At 40.9% G+C, this 17,072-nt stretch overlaps 1 protein-coding gene across 1 annotated transcript in view; it reads right to left on the reverse strand.

The window, feature by feature from the left end:
• Nucleotides 1-1,399: 1,399 nt before the first annotated feature.
• TEX14 (testis expressed 14, intercellular bridge forming factor) overlaps nucleotides 1,400-17,072 on the reverse strand; it is a 74,721-nt gene continuing 59,048 nt past the window's right edge. Inside the window, exons 29-33 of the mRNA XM_054585483.1 lie at nucleotides 12,016-12,108; nucleotides 9,949-10,055; nucleotides 8,698-8,749; nucleotides 8,118-8,205; nucleotides 1,400-1,425 (exon numbers count right to left, since the gene is read on the reverse strand). Coding sequence (XP_054441458.1) covers nucleotides 8,169-8,205; nucleotides 8,698-8,749; nucleotides 9,949-10,055; nucleotides 12,016-12,108 — 289 coding nt within the window. The 3' untranslated portion in view covers nucleotides 1,400-1,425; nucleotides 8,118-8,168. The remainder of the gene's footprint in view (nucleotides 1,426-8,117; nucleotides 8,206-8,697; nucleotides 8,750-9,948; nucleotides 10,056-12,015; nucleotides 12,109-17,072) is intronic.

Below are 17,072 nucleotides of genomic sequence, written 5' to 3' on the forward strand. Positions count from 1 at the left end.
TACTTACACAAGTCTTTAGAATGTAAAACACTTAGCTTGCCTTTATATAAATTTTTTTTAATAGAAAAAAATGGGAGAACATTTACAAGTCAGGTATCTTGAAGACACTAAGGGTAAGCAAGTAGAAGTGAAGATGGTTCTTCTTGATTTATAGTTATCTTGTCATCATAAAATTGAGACTGGCTGACTTTGACAAAGCTTTCCTGTGAGGTTCTACTTTAAATACGATGGTGTACTGATATGTAATCTTTAACCATGAGACTATAATGTTTATTTGTTTGTCTAGGAAGATTTTCTCTTTGTAACTTTGAGTGTGAGTTTGAGTTTCCTCATCAACAAGTAACAGTAAGTCTATCACTTTTCCGATGTTATTAAAATCAGCTCAGTTGTTTGAATAATTGTTTATAATTTTCTTAATGTTGGAGAATATATTTATGTGTGTGTATGTATGTATGTGTGTGTGTGTGTGTGTGTGTGTGTATATATTCCCTTTCAGTGTTCAATTTCAATACAGGTAAACATAAAAGGTGACTTTAGCAGAAATGTTGCAAAACACAACACAGAATCTTGACATTTTCCTCATTATGAATAGTCTAACTCAAATCAATCTGTGCCTGAGACACATATGGGTTCTTCAAGGTTGACCCCCACTTCCCTTGCTCTCCCTACTGGGAGATAAAATGCAATGAACAATGTAAAATCTATAGTATACTGTTTTGTTTTGAATGGAAGGCATGTAGTGAGGTACAGGTGACGAGGGATGGCCATTTGTTTGATGAGCTCTGTGGCAGCCAGTCTTCAAGATGACCCCTACTCAGTGATCCTCACCTCCTATTATTCATGTCTTTATGTAGTCCTCTCTCATCCTGAATCAGGGCTTTTCCGGTGTGACTGATAGATTATAGCAAAAATGATGGTATGTGACTTCTGAGGATAGATCATATAATGGCACTGCATCACACTTTTTGCCTTGGTCTCTTGGATTGCTCACTGTGGGGAAACAAGCTGTCATGTGGTGAGGATACTCAATGGGATATTCTTGTGGAAAGTAGGTGAGCTTCCTAGTCAATAACCAAGACTAATTTACCGGTCATGTGAGTGAGTCAACTTGGAAATGCATCTAACTGCAACTTCATGACAGACCCTGAGCCACAACTGCCCAGCTGAGCCACTTCCAAATTCCTGACAGGGAAACTGTTAGAAATAATAAATGGTTATTATTGTTTGGGTCACTAAGGTTTGGAGCTGATTTCTTATGCAGCAACTGATTTCTCTAGTACAGACTCTCATTAACCAAGCATAGAACCCAATACATAAACTAGAATACCAACTTACTAGTATACTTTGAGACACATAACTGCTGAGCTGATGGAAATCCAGGTCATTCTCTCTGTATAAACCAACTTCAAGAGGAACAAAAGTTACCTGGTGAACATGGAATTGGATAAAGAAGTTAACATGATGATCACAAGAGGGTAACACCTGATACAGAGCACTTGGCATACCCATCATGCACCTACCTACCTACCTATCCACAATAGGCTTTCACTGGGCATCCCATGTCTGTCTCCTAAAGCTTCATTTTTGTATACTTTACACTGATCATTCCTTTCTGTTAAATAGATTTTCTTCAAATAAGTTATAACAACATTGATTTGGTTTATGGTTATTTAATTATAATGGCATTCTAGTCCTGTTTCCTATTGATTTGGCTTCTAAGTATACCTAAACCACAAAGTGAAAACACCTTACTAAGAATTATAAAAACCTGAAATCACTTGAAAGAACTACTTATCTTAATAGCATCTTTCTAGATACTACCAATATTTTTAATACTTATTAATCTGATTGTAACAAAGATGTGTTATTTTAATTGTTATTGTTTGTTGAAACTAAACCTGTTTTTGTATATTTCTTGCCTATTTCTATTATTTTTAAAAAGCTTTAAATGACTTTTCAGTATTCTTTACCCATTTTTTGATTAAATGTAGTTTTTCACCCCAAAAAACCCAAAAAAACTATTAACCCTTTTTCAGATGTGCTGCAAATACTTTCCTATTCTATTACTTGTCTTCTAACTTCTTTTATATGTATATTACTATATAGTCTTAAATGTTTATAATACAGTCATATTGTCAAAATCTTACTTCATAGCTTCTGGGTTTGAACATGTTATTTCAGGGTAAGAAAGATATTATTATGTATTTTCTCCAAAAACTCCTTAGATTTTACATACTGATTTGTAACTCACCTGAATATATTTTGTATATTGTGTGAAACAGGGCTCTATGTTTGTTTTATTTCAATTAATAGTGTTCCATGCACCTTATTTGTTGAATAAGCCTTATTTTCCCCATTGATTTGAAATATCAATTTAATCACATATTACATTGTTAGACAGATATATACATTTGTCTCTAGAATGCTCATTTTATTTCATTGATCTAAGTGATTATTTCTGTGCTGGTGTCATGTTGTTTTAATTGCTGAGACTTTATAATGGATTTAAATTATTTAATATTTTACAATGGATTCTGACATTTAAAAAAATAAATAAAATCAATCTACATTAAAAAAAAAAAGAAAGAAGGAACTCCTACCTTTTCTGACAACATGGATGGAACTGGAGAATATTATGTTAAGTGAAATAAGCCAGGCGGTGAAAGACAAATACTGTATGATCTCACCTATAAATGGAATTTATTCAACAAAATAAACTAATGAACAAAATAAACCACAGGCATGGAAACATGGAGCAGACTGAAAGTGACCAGAGGGGATGGGGAAGGAGGACAATGGTGGAAAGAAGAAGGGATTGAACAAAGAACATGTATGAATGACCCATGGGCATGGACAACAGAGTGGGAATTGACTGTGGGGAGGGGGGTGGAGGGTTGGGATGGGTGAAGGAGGGCAGAGGGGGGAAAATTGAGACAACTGTAATAGAATAAACATGATTTAAGAATTTAAAAAAAACAGGTATTCAGTAAAAAAAAAAGCATCTTTCCAGATATTTCTCTATGTACCTACCACATGTAGACATTAATTTATAAATGTACATAAAGGGAATCCTATTATCTACCTCTCAGCATTATTCCATAATATGTTACGGACATCTTTCTGTGTCAATAAATGTATATCTATAACATAATTTCTACTTAGTCCACTTACGGTTGTTTCATAATTTTAAAAAATTACTAGGTGAAATGCATATAGTATTACACCATTTTAACCATTTTAAATCCACACAGTTCAGTGGTATTAGATTTATTCACTTTGCTGTGCAACCATCACCACCATCCATCCCCATGAATTTTTTATATTGTAAATTTACCATTTAACCAGTTTTAAATGTAAAATGCATTGGCATTAAGTACATTAATATGTTGTGCAGCCATCATCACAATCCATTTCTACAACGTTTTCATCACCCCAAACAAAAACTCTGTACCCTTTAAACAGTAACTCTCCATTCTCCCCTCACCCAGCACTTGACAACCACTATTATACTTTATTTTTATGCTTTTGGCTCCTCTACTTCAATTTAAGTGGAATCACACAGTATTTTCTTTTAATGACTGGTAGCATAATGTCCTCAATGTTCTTCTGTGTTGTAGCACATTGGAGAATGTCTTTCCTTTCTAGGGCTAAATAATATTCCATTGTATGTGTATACTTTTCCTTAGGCATTCATCCACTAATGAACACTTGAATTACTTCCATGATTTAGCTATAATGTTCCTATGAACATAGTTGTACAAATATCTCTTGGAGACTTCCAGTTCTTTTGGATATATACTCAGAAGTGGAATTGCTGGGTCATGTGGTAATCCTATTTTTAATTTTTTGAGGAAGTGCCATATTGTTTCCTCAAATGACTGTGCCATTTTACATTCTCACCAACAGTGCACAAGGGTTCTGATTTCTCCACATTCTCACCAAGTGTCCATCAGTAGATGAGTAGATAAAACAGCTATGGTACATTTACACAATGGACTACTACTTGGCCATACAAAAGAAAATTTCACCCTTTGCGACAGCATGGACGAACCTGGAGGACACCATGCTAAGTGAAATAAGCCAGTCAGAGAAAGACAAATACCATATGGTTTCATTCACATGTGAAATCTAATGAACAAACTAAACAAGCAAGCAAAACAGAAAGAGACTCATAGAGAGCAGGCTGACAGCTCTTGGGGAGAGGGTTGGGGCGGGGGGATACAACAAAAAGGAAAAAGGACTCATGGACATGGACAAGTGTGGTGATTGTGGGGAGTGGGATATAAGGGGAAAATACAGTAAAAACATTAAAATATTAGTTAAAATATAAGGACATATAAAATTTTTTAAAAAATTGCCCTGGCTGGTGTGGCTCAGTGGATTGAGTGCCGGTCTGCGGACTGAAAGGTTCCTGGTTTGATTCTCAGTCAGGGCACATGCCTGGGTTGCAGGCCAGGTCCCCAGCTGGGGGCGTGAGAGAGACAACCAACTGCTGTTTCTCTACCTTTCTTTCTCCCTCTTTTCCCCTCTCTCTAAAAACAAGTAAGTAACATCTTTAGCCCTGGCTGGTGTGGCTCAGTGGACTGAGCACTGGTCTGCGAGCTGGAGGGTCGCAGGTTAGATTCCTGGTCAGGGTACATGACTGGGTTGAGGGTCAGGTCCCCACTTTGGTGTGTGTGAGAGGCAACCAACTGATCTCACACATTTCTCTCCTTCTCTTTCTCTTTCATTCCCCTCTCTCTATAAATAAATAAGTTTTTTCTTAAACACCTAAAAAAAATCTTTTTAAAAAATTTAAAAACATTTTAAAAAGATCATTGTGGAGGAAAAAAGAGGGGAACAAGAATATCAGAGGAATATTTGAAATAAGTAAATTAGCTTCACCTTACTCTCCACCCTCGTTCTTAGTCCCCTCCATTGGAGTCCCACTTTCTTGTCCCTCCTCGATCTCCAGCCTCATTACTAGTCTTCCCAGAACTTACTGGGTTGGCCAAAAAGTTGGTTTGGTTTTTTCCATAAGAGGGCTCTAGAGGTGCTTAGTTGTCTTTAACTTCATTCAAAACAATTTTGCTAGACTGTGTTGTAACAGCTATCATATCAGCATGTTTTAACATTTATTAAAAACATTAAAATTGGTGAATTTCTGTAGAGCCATTTTAATATTAAAGATGGAGGAAAATATGAAACATTTTCAGAATATTATTTCAAGAATAATCTAACCTGCGACCCTCCAGTTCGCAGACCAGTGCTCAGTCCACTGAGCCACACCAACCAGGGCTAAAGATGTTATTTATTTGACTTTAGAGAGAGGGGAAAGGAGGGAGAAAGAAAGGTAGAGAAACAGCAATTGGTTGTCTCTCTCATGCCCCCAACTGGGGACCTGGCCTTTCAGCTTTATTATTTCAAGAAAGGTAAAAACACAACTGAAATGCAAAAAAAGATTTGTGCAGAGAAGGTGTTGTGACTAACTGAACGTGTCAAAAGTGGTTTGTGAAGTTTTGTGCTAGAGATTTCTCGTTGGCTGATGTTCCATGGTCAGGCAGACCAGTTGAAGTTGATAGGGACCAAATCAAGACATTAACTGAGAAGAATCAACATTATACCATGTGGGAGACAGCCAACATACTCAAAATACTCAAATCAATAGTTACTGGTGAAAACAAAAGATGTGTTTTATTTTACAGAAAAAGCCTAAAAAGGACTTTCTGACCAACCCAATGCTTGGCTTAGCCACACCGACCTTCCACTGTTCCAGCAGTGTTTCCTGTGGGGCTTTGGCAGGTGTTGTTCTCCTTGCTGGCACATTAATCTCTCAGAGCCTCAAAGACTGGCCCCTCTTTTTATTCTAATAGAAGCTCAAAGGCCACTTCTGCTAAGCAGGTTTCCCTTGAATACCCTTTCCAATGTTAAGTGGCCCCAACCCAATCATTATCACTTTAACCTATTCATCTTCCTCATAGAACTTACCACTACTAAAACTATTCGTTCATTTGATGATATAAACTCAAGGAGAGCAGGAATTCTGCTTTGTTCGCTATTTCTCCAGCATCTTAAAGTGATGTCTGGTACAGAGGAGTCATTCAAAAAAGATTTGTTGAATGTGGGGCTGGGAGCAGGAGGCCACTTAAGGAAGCTACTGCAACTGCCTGAGTGAGTTGTTAGCAGCCTGGATGAGGGCAGTGGCAGCAGACATAGAGAGGAGTGGTTACAGGGGACATTATGCTTTAGAGGGTGACACAAATAAGTCTCAATGATTGATATTTTGCCCATGGACATGGACCGTGGTGTAAGGATTGACTATGGAAGTGGGGGACAAGCTGGGTGGCGGGGGGGAAGGGGGAAAATTGGGACAACTGTAATAGCATAAACAATAAAATATTTTTAAAAAGTAAAAAAGAACAATTGATATTTTGATGGTAAGGAGTAAAGGAATGGGAGGAATCAAGGATGGCTGCTGGGTTTCTGGTTTGAGTGGCTGACTGTACAGTAAGACCCTTAACGAAGGGAAATGCTAGAGGTGGAGATGGTTTGTAGTGAAGTCCATGAGTTCAGTTTTGAGTATATCAGTAAGACACCTGAAAAAAACCCAAGTGGAGACATCAAATACATGGGCAGACACATGAGCTCAGAGAAGAGGTCTGTTCCTAGATCTACAATACATGGAAGTTGTCAGCATACAGAGGCTAACTGCAGCAATGGCATAAACAAAGCCTCTCAGGAGACAAGCTTAGCAGAGGAAAAGATAGAGGCAAAGGCCCAAAGGAGGCTGGGGTGGAGGAGCCAGAGGAAAACCAGACTGTAACATCAGGAAGCCAAGGGAGTAGGCTGAGAGAGCAGAGAGACGACGAGGCCATGAGAGTATCCCTGGGATTCATGATAGAAATATGGAAGTCACTGGTGGCCTTAGGACTGCTAGTGAATGGAAGGAACAGAATTCATGTTAGAGTGGGTTAGGTTAAGGAGTGAGTGGGAGCTGAGGCACTAAAGATAGCAAGTGTAGACAACTTTTTAAATAAGACTCTAATTGAAGTAGGAGGGAAGAGATAGGACACTGGCTAGAAAAGTAGGTGGGGTCTAAGGAATACTTTTTAAAGATGAAAAAAAATACAAACTTGTTTCCCTCTGAGCACAAAGAAGATGAGACTGGCCTTGGACAGGAAGAGAGATACCTCCTTCAGTGTAACAGGAGGGAAAGTAAAAATGATAGGTATAGAGCAGGTCCATCTCTGTTCAGGGTAGACTGTTTTAGTCCACACAGAGAGATGCCATCATGTTTGTAGTTTTGGTGGTGGGAAGCTGAATTAGTTCCCAACTGATGGCTTCTATTTTCTCTGCAAAGTTGGAGGTGAAGTCAGTCATTTATTGAATATTAATGGAAAGTGAAGGATGGAAGTTTGAAGTAAGAGTTGCTGAGAGTGGGAGAAGAAGCATACTAAAGAAACACAGTGGGACTGCCACGTGCAGGAAAAGGATTCATTTATATAAACTACCTGGCAGAAATATGTGCTCCATAACGAATAAACACTCTCTACCAACATTAATATTAACATTTAGCCATTATTTCATAGTCACTAGACAGACAGCAGAGTCTACTCCGCTGGACTTGTAAACAAAAAGTTACAAACCACATCAGTGGGAGGTTGTGGAGGACTTGCAGCCTTCATGAATACTAATAAATAATGCTGCAGTATTGTAACTCACCATTTATCATGCCTGCTATAGTCCTTATATTTTTATGCATGTTGGTTTTGTCAAACTTTATAACAGAAATTGAAGCCTCTTTGGGTGGAGGTTTCTCTCCCAATAACTAAAATAAACATATCTTACACAACTGAAATCCAACTAGTGTTAAAAGTAAACATTTTATTATATAACAAAAGTAAAAGTTTTCAAAAATCTATGTCAATAAAACCACAGCCATTCTGAGAACAATGAGAAATTTTTACAATCAACACCACCTTTCACTTTTCAGCAATCTGACTGAAAATAAATGGCTACATGTGCTATAAAGAGACAGGACCAAATCTTTCTGTCTCTTGTGGCAGCTGAACAAAGTGTGAGTTACGGAACCACTGCCCTGACGGTGACTGAATCAGACAGGGAAGAAGGGAGCTCACAAGCAGGACGTGCATACTCTGGCCAGGGGTCCATCTCTGACCCGGTTCCAGTCAGTCTGACAAGTCGCTCTGGTCCAACACAATTATCCTGTGTGTATGTTTTTAAAAAACAAAAAAGGGGGTTTCAAGTTGGTCTGTACATTTTTAAAAGACACAAACAACAGCTTCTTTCTATTCAACTGACATGAAGGGAAAGGGATTCTTATTTCTTTATTAAAAAAAAAAAAACCTTTTATTAAATTTACTGGAGTAATGCTGCATAATAACCTGATTTTGATTTTTATAATGAAGGGAGATATGCTCAACTAGGGTATCATGGAAATGCAAAATGACTGTAAAGCCCCTGACAGCAGCATCTTCTGTTCTCCCTCCGTCTAAAACGGTACCGATTACTTAACCAAAGTTAATGTTTGTATTAGCTTATGTTTTAAGTATAAACATTAACACTTTAAAAAATGAGCAACTGTTCATTCAAGTCTTTGTCACTAATGTTTATTTAGATGCTGGTACATTTTTACAGTCTGCTCAGATTTCCTAGAAATAGTGAACTTTGACTTACAAACATCTGATATCTCATTACCTGGATGGTTCCGACCAACCCAGTCGCTTCCAAAAACAGGGTTTCAGTTCCTCTTGATGAAATACAAGAAGAAGAAAAAAATCTGGTTACTTTCTAGGTCAAAGGGTATTGGTATCCAGAAGTCCCATTAGTGCTCTCTCTCTCTAGTTTAGGGTAAACTGTTTTACTAGAATCTTTCTAAAACCAGCTAATGGGTTTCCCTTCTAATATTCTGTAGCTCCCTGTCATAGCCATGGACACTATAATGCTAATTCATAAAGTCTCTGCATTATATTCTCAGTGAATTCAACACTAGCTAAATGCTCACACACTCTGGATTTTGTCCCAGTCAGAGTCCTGGAGGAAACTCCCGGCCCTTGAATGAAGTGACTACTTAGAAAGGTAGAGTCAGAGTTAAGGGAGCAAATAAGGGATGGCAAGGCATCCAGTGAGACTAGCAGCAGTGGGAAGCCATTATTACTCCTAAGTCTGAAAGGACTGGAGGGTGGAGGTACAGCAAAGCAGTTACTGGCACCCAGTGAGAGCCAGAATGCGAGGATGGGCTGTGCTTGTCAGGGAACACCACTGCTACGGAGAGATGAGGTGCTGAGTTAGGCAGGCAGGGGAAGGAATACCCCAACTACTCTCCTGCCCTCTGATATGCAGGCGCCTCCCATGGGCCAAAGCAGGCCGGCTGGCGGGGAAGCCTGGAAGATGCAGGAAAGCCAGATAATGAGAATGGCCTGGAGAAGGGATGAAAAGGGTACCTGATGATCTGAAAGCGTTAATACCTCTAACTTCTTGAGGAGAAGGAACTTAAATTTAGGAGCCTGTCATTTAAGGAACGACACCTTAAAGCTCTATCTATGAAATTGTTTTGAAATTAAGGTTAGTTTATACCTTTCACATTACTTGTAGATTCACTTACATTCCACAACTTATGATTTCTTATTAGATTCTTCAGCCTCTGTGTGAACTACATAAAGAACTCCTATGAAGGAACTAGACAAATAGAAGCAAAATATCTTTCCAGACAATGCAAGTAACGATGATCAGACTGACTGAAGGCTTGTTTGAGAAACGAAGTTGGATGTTGTTACTCTTTTATGGTGAAGACATGATTCATAATTAACAGAAATCCTGGGCTTAACTACAGGGAAGATGTGTAGGAGGATTATATATAGCATCTGGGAAATTTCTAAATAACTTTGATATTCATCAAAGCCCAAGGACTCCAAGCTACATTATAAACAACTAGTCATCCATACATACCTTCTTCAGAAGTCCCTAAAAAGCTCTCTGATGCCCTCTCTGGCTTCATGCTTTTTTCCTCTTTTTTCTTCTTTTCACCAATTTCTTGAGCCTTGGTATCGGTCTCCCTTCAATGACAATGATTTTCCATATCAAAACACATGCACAGTGGCCAGGGAAACAGGACTGTGCTTCAAAGGAAACATAATAGCTAGCACTAATGGAGTGTTCCCTATGGGTTCAAGTGCTACAATGTATATTGTATATTAACTCACTCAATTCTCATCACAACTATATAAGGTAGTTACCACTGCCATCCCCACTGAATGCTGATGAAACTGAGGCACAAAGAAGTTAAATTACATGCCTAAGTAAGTCCTACAGCTGGGACCTAGTAGTCTGTCTCAGATGCTGTTCTCAATCACTAGGCTATATTGTCCAAAAGTAAAAAAAAACCCAAAAACCAAACATGTTGTAATTGGTGTCCTTTTACAACCACCACTTCATTACCTAATCTTCATTTCCTGAAATTCTCTGAAGTGGAATAGCTAATTAAAGGATCTAACAATTTAAGACCACATTTGTCAAACTAGGAAGCAGAAACCATCTTTCCCAATCAGCTATAAGCTCTTAAGGGCAAAAATATTCTGTCCCTCTGCACCTCCAGCACCTTGCTTAGCACTTGACTCAGAGTCTATGCCCCATGATGCCATTTAAGCCAAACTGCCACTGTTCAGAGATTTTTCTTCTATTTTCAGTTGATAGATATTCATAACAAATATGTGAATGAGAGAAAAAATAAAGCCAGGTAGGGTGGAAAGGATTTTTTTTTTTTCCCTCCTAACCATTCATCCCTAACAGAATCCTAGGCTCTAGAGTCTGGAGGAGGCCTTCAGATTATTTCTACCTCCTTCCAAATGCCCAGGACCAGACAGTCACCCAACCTGTGTTTGCAGGGCAGGGGATGGGGAGAACAGGGGGTGAAATTGCAGGGGTTGAAGGCAGCGGGGGAGGGGGGAGCTGTTGTTAAAGTAAGTGTGAAGGCAGCTGTTTTCTCTGCCAAATACCTATAGCTATAAGAAAGTTTGTGCATTACTGAATAAAAATCCCTTACTGTGCCATTTCTAGTCACTAGCTCTGTCCTTTGGGGCAGAAGAGAGTGAGCTGATTCTCTTTACAATATTTCAGGTATTTGAAGACAGCTATCAAATTTTCCACTCCATCTGCTCTTCTCAGGCTAAGCCTCCCCAGCTCCTTCAGCTGTTCTCATATGATGGTTTCCAGACCTGTGACTGTTTGATGGCCTTCTTGTGTTTGTAAATGTCTCTTTTAAAATGTGACAGCCACAAAGGAGCCCCACACTGTGTTACACAAGCATGAGATACTACCTTCATCTGGTCCACACATTTCTGTCTGTTCCTCATTAAAGCTGCATTGACCTTTTTAGCAACTACATCGAAGTGAGACCTCATGGAGTCATCCGTGCTTTCTTCAACAAGAATTTCTTGAATTCTTACCATGTCTCCAAATGCATGCTAAATGCTGGGCATATGAAAATAAGGCACATTTCTTGCCTTCAATGAAATTACAGTGAGCAGGATCTTCCGATCAAAAATTCCCCATTAGATCAGATCTCTCACATTCTATACTTTTGGATCCAAATGCTCAGCTTCATCTTTTAGAGAAATTGAACATTTCTACCAGTCAGGACCATTGTGAAGCCACAGTCTATCACCCATCACATTAGTATTCATTTTAGACTTGTGTTATCTAAAAATCTGATAAGCATGCCTTTTCTGATTTAATTCAAATGGCTGGTGAAAATGCTGAAGGTGACAGGGCCAAGATACAGCAATCTGAGAGGCCTCTCTCTATACTGACACCAATCTGCTAATCAGTATCTTGAGCACCATGGGTGCCTGGAGGAACAGGGGCAGACAGGAGTCAGGGCTGGCTTATCTAGAGCAATGGAATGCCATCACCACATAGTCATTCTCCAAGGACTCGAAGTATTTTTTAAAAACTAAAATCTAGTCCCCCTCCCAGAGAAAGAAGAAAATGATCTCCTGATGGAGAACAATAAATAACCTTGCAGAGCCCTTGGGGAGATCCTGTAGCTCTGTGCTGTCCTCCAGTGGCTGCAGCCATCTTTCCAGGTCCTCATCCAGAGTAGAGTGAGCCCTGTCCAAGGGTAAGTAAAGAGAATTGAGACGTCAGTCACCTCCCTTATCCCTTGACAAGGAGGCATAGCCCTTTAGAGTGTGAAAGGAACTTCAAACTTGTGCTTTCACTATACATATAAGGAAATAAGGGTTCACTGAGATTGTATGAAGAGTTACAGAGGTCACCTAGATTCAATTTGAATGCACACAAACCCTCCTTTAACCTCTTGACAAAAAGCTTCAGCACCCATGAGATCACTATCTTCCAAAGTCTAATGCTAGACTATGTCTCAGTTCTTGGTCATTAAGTCAATTTCCACCTAAGACTACAACTGTTCCTACAAGTTTTTTTGGATTAATAACTACCTCTGAGACTAAAGGATGAGAATGTGTTTTCAGAAGGCCTGAAAAGTCCCACATATCTGAAAAATATCTTCCAGTCTGGCTAGGTGCCAAGGACTGAGATGACAGAGCCTCTGTGGGCATCTGTCCATGTCCAGCACAGCCAACCCTTTTGGAAAAGGAGGAGACAACAATAATAGTAGCTAACTTTTCATCATGTGCAAAGGACTTTATGTTTTTTATTTTATTTATTTTTAGAGAGTGGGGAAGGGAGAGAGAAGGAGAGGGAGAGAAACATCAATGTGTGAGAGAAATATCAATCAGTTGCCTCTTGTACGCCCCCGACAGGGGGCCTGGCCTGCAACCCAAACATGTGCCCTGACCAGTAATCAAACCGGTGACCTTTCAGTTTGCAGGATGACACCCAACCTACTCGGCCACATCAGTCATCAGGGCAAGCACTTTATATAATCAAATGTAACTCAGCCTTCTTGAGCTACTCTTCTTTTGCCTTGAATTATGGCATAAATGTTACTGCACATGTTTTGGGAAGATGGAAGGACTGGAGCAAATCACATGTTACGGTCAATTTCTAAAACTTAAAAAATGTACTTATTTTCCTCCTCTTTGCCTCCTTTTCTTCTCTGTTGCCCTCCAAAACCCTCCCCCCCCACTTCCTTGCAGGCCCCAGGGCTCTGGTCTCCTCCCCACTTTCCAATCCCTCCCTTCCAGGTCTCTCTTTTCCTTCTTTATATAGAATAATTTTGCCCTTGAAGAGTGTGACAAAAACATGTTTCACTACTCAAAAGTTACTCATAACACTCTTCTCCCTTGCCTTATTCTACAGCAGCTGAAAAGCTAGAAGTTCAAATTCCATTCTCCCTTGTAACTGAAGATGGTCACGCATCCAATTTGGCCAATGAAATGTAAGTGGGCATCTGCTGGGAGGGACTTCTGGGAAAGTTTTTGCTTTCCAAATAAAAAAGTGCAAAGTCAGCTAGAATATTCCCTTGCCGTCCTACCCCCAACCCCACCCCTGGCCTGATGTGCAGACACAGCCACCTTGCAACCAGGAGGAGACAAGTCTGGACATAAAGGCCAGCATGCTGAGCTGTTGCTACAGGTGGCAGACCAAGAAGATCAAAAGAGCCAGAGTCTCTGGTGGCATCTTTGAGCTGCTACTACACTAGCCATGCCCTGCCAACCTGAGGGCCTCTTGTTACGTGAGACAAAGGCATTTATGCATGATAGTGGGGTTTTCTATCATTGCAGCTGAGAGAATTTTGCAGAGCTACCTTAAGGATCCACAGGACCAGCATCAGGATGAGGCAAGTAGTACAAGGACAGATTCAGATACTGTCTTTCTTTAAAATTCAGATATTTTGTTCATCACGGATTCCTTTGTATTAATTTTGTCTTTAAAGTGTTGCATTAAAATAGTGTGTATCTTGACTCCTAAGTTTTTTGGTGCCTCCTTCAATTTTGTTCCCTAGGAATAGCTCACTCAGCTCACCACTGTCCTGGTCCTGATGACAGGACTAGGCAAGAGAAGTCAGGAGGCACAGGAGGTGAGCTGAAGTGGTTTGCCTTACAACACAGGTCAAAGGGGAGCTCTGAATCAGGTTTCTTGAAGCAACCCTGTGTTTCTAGACTGAATTGTCTAGCAGACTGACTTATTTTTTATTTGGCTAAAAAGATCTAACAGTTCTAACACCTTTAGTTAAACTGATTTGAAAGAAGCCAAAGCCTGTGTTTGCCTCACAAAATGAAGCGGGGAAAAAAAAAAATTGACAGGAAAAAAAAAGTGGTGTTATTAAAAAGTGGGCAAAGGAATTGAATACATACAAGTATTTCTCCAGAAGAGATATACAAATGGCCACTGAACACATGAAAAGATATTAAACATCACTAATCATAAGGAAAATGCAAATCAAAACCACAATGACAGACTTCTGGTCAAGATGTAGGTATAGGCAGACGTGGCTCGCCTCTTCACACAACTAAGATATACAACTAAGATATATAACAACCATCACTCAGAACCATCAGAAATCAAGCTGAATTGAAGTCTGACAACTATGGAATTAAAGAAACCACATCCATCCAGGCTGGTAAGAGGGATGCAGATGTGGAACGGGCTGGTCCCACACCCACATGTGGTAGATAAAAATTTGGGAGGGATATCTCAGGAACGAGGAGTCCCAGTGCCACACCAGGGCCCCCAGCCCAGGGTTCCAGTGCCGGGAAGGTAAGTCCCCACAACTTCTGGCTTCAAAAACCAGTGGGGATTGAGTCAGTGGAAGAAACTTCTGGAGTTCCAAGCAGTTCCTCTTAAAAAACCCACACATGGACTCACCTACTCAGATTCACTCCCTCTGAGCTCCAGCACTGGAGTAGCAGCTTGAAAGGCACCAGTTATACACAGGGAGAAACTGCAGTGTCTGGGATCAAGGTGAGCAGAGGCCATTGTCCTTTTCTAAACCCACCCCCTACAGAGCCAGCAAACTGGTGCCGTATCTGAGACTCCATCAACCTGGCTAACATTGTTTGACCCACCTTGGAGATCTCCAGAGACTTTGCCCAATCCCAACTTATGGACCCACCCAACCTGCTTTTCCATATGAATGGCTTGTTTTGACTCCTGCTTAAGAACTTCCTAAATCCTATCAAACAAGAGACAGCTGGCTTCAGTGGCCGCAGGCTCTGCACTAGCAGCAGCTAGCCTAGATTCACAGCTTGGCTTCGCCTGGGAATCTCCAGACCCAGCACAAGCAGCAGTCATCTCAGATTGCTTTATAGTTCAGGCAGGGTGCCCCAGGAAAAACACAGATGGGGCTCTCCTTCACCTGCACCTAATGGGAAACCGCAGGGCCACTCTACCCAGTGGACAGCTACAAATCATGTCAGAGCACCACCACCCTGCCCTTGCACAGCTGATCCTCCATGGAGGGCAGAGGTTGGTGGTCAGTGGTCACAGCCAGTTCTCACAGTTGGCCAGTCTGGGTAAATCCCTCCCACTGATCTGCCAATAGCAACTGAGGCTCAACTACAAGAGAAGGGTGTATTCAGCCCACATGAGGGACGCACCTCAATTTCCCAGCCTGGGTAATAGGGGAGGCTGTGCCACTGGACACTATAGGACACCTACTACATTAGGCCATACTACCAAGACACAGAGTCAAAGCAGCTCTACCTAATATAGAAAAACAAGCACAGGGAGGCTGCCAAAATGAGGAGATAAAAAAACATGGCCCAAATGAATGAACAGATCAAACCTTCAGATAAAGAAATAAGCAAAATGGAGATAAGCAGTCTATCAGATGCAGACTTCAAAACACTGGTTATAAGGATGCTCAAGGAACTTAGGACCTCAAGAGCATAAAAAAGATCCAGTGAGAAACAAAGGATACACTAATTGAAACAAAGAACAATTTAGAGGGGAAAAAAGAGCAGAGTGGATGAAGCCCATAATCAAATCAATGATTTGGAACATAAGGAAGCAAAAAACAACCAATCAGAAAAACAGGAAAAAGAACCCCCCCAAAATGAGAATAGTATAAGCAGCTTCTGGGACAACTTCAAGAGTTCCAATATTCACATCACAGAGGTGTCAGAAGAAGAAAAGAGCAAGAAACTGGAAATCTATTTGAAAAAATAATGAAAGAAAACTTTCCTAATTTGGTGAAGGAAATAGACATATAAGTCCAGGAAGCACAGAGAGTCCCAAACAAGATGAATGCAAAGAGGCCCACCCCAAGACACATCGTAATTAAAATGTCAAAGGATAGGAAAAATCAAGATGGTGGAGTGAGTGAATGGAAGTCACACTGACCTCCTCCCAGTACCAATCTGGAATTACAACTATATTGTGGTGAAATCACCTGGAACCCTGAAGAGTGAGAGAGGAGCCTTACAACCCCGGACAGACAGAAGAATCAGCTTTAGCACAACCTAACTTGTAAGGAGTGCAGTAGAGACTTGAGAAGGCTGGCGGGGTGCCCATGCATAGCAGCACCAGAAGGATATTGAAATGGCCAGTTGGAACCCCCTGAGAAGAGCAGGGTCTAAACCATAAGCGGGGATCTCCAGCTTACAGCACCAGAGCCCAAAAAGTACACAGATAACAACCAGCTGGGAAAAGCGGCAGGGTTGCTCTCTGCCAGAGACAGGTGGCTGGAGACGCAAAGAGCCTTTAAAGGGCCAATGCATAAATTTTTATTTGCAGCCACTCACCCTGGTCTCTGGCAAAGGCAGGAGCAGAGTGTGCTGGAGACGCTGGAGGAGAACTGGGGAAGGAGGCTTTAGGGAGAGAACTGAAAGTAGCCAGTGGGATCCCGGTGCTGACTCATTCCCCATGAAGCAGCAGCCATCTTGCTCAGGCAGACCACTCCCCTGAGGGGCAACAGTATGAGAGGACACAATAGCCCCACCCCCAGGAGGGACTCTGCCCTGGCCCAGTGGCGCTAAGTCTGACTGCTGAGTACAGAGTGGCAGACACAGATAGTAGATCCCTGGCTAAAGGGGGAGCAGAGTGGTCTAGAGACTCTTGAGGAGAGACTGGAGCAAAGAGACTGGAGGCTTTGAGGAGAGAACAGGGAGAGTGGTTGGCAGGACCCCGGTGCTGACTCCTCCATATGGCAG

The sequence above is a fragment of the Pteronotus mesoamericanus genome, unplaced genomic scaffold (assembly GCF_021234165.1).
Source record: "Pteronotus mesoamericanus isolate MK-2021 breed Mesoamerican mustached bat unplaced genomic scaffold, CSHL_Meso_final contig_84, whole genome shotgun sequence".
Taxonomy (NCBI): domain Eukaryota; kingdom Metazoa; phylum Chordata; class Mammalia; order Chiroptera; family Mormoopidae; genus Pteronotus; species Pteronotus mesoamericanus.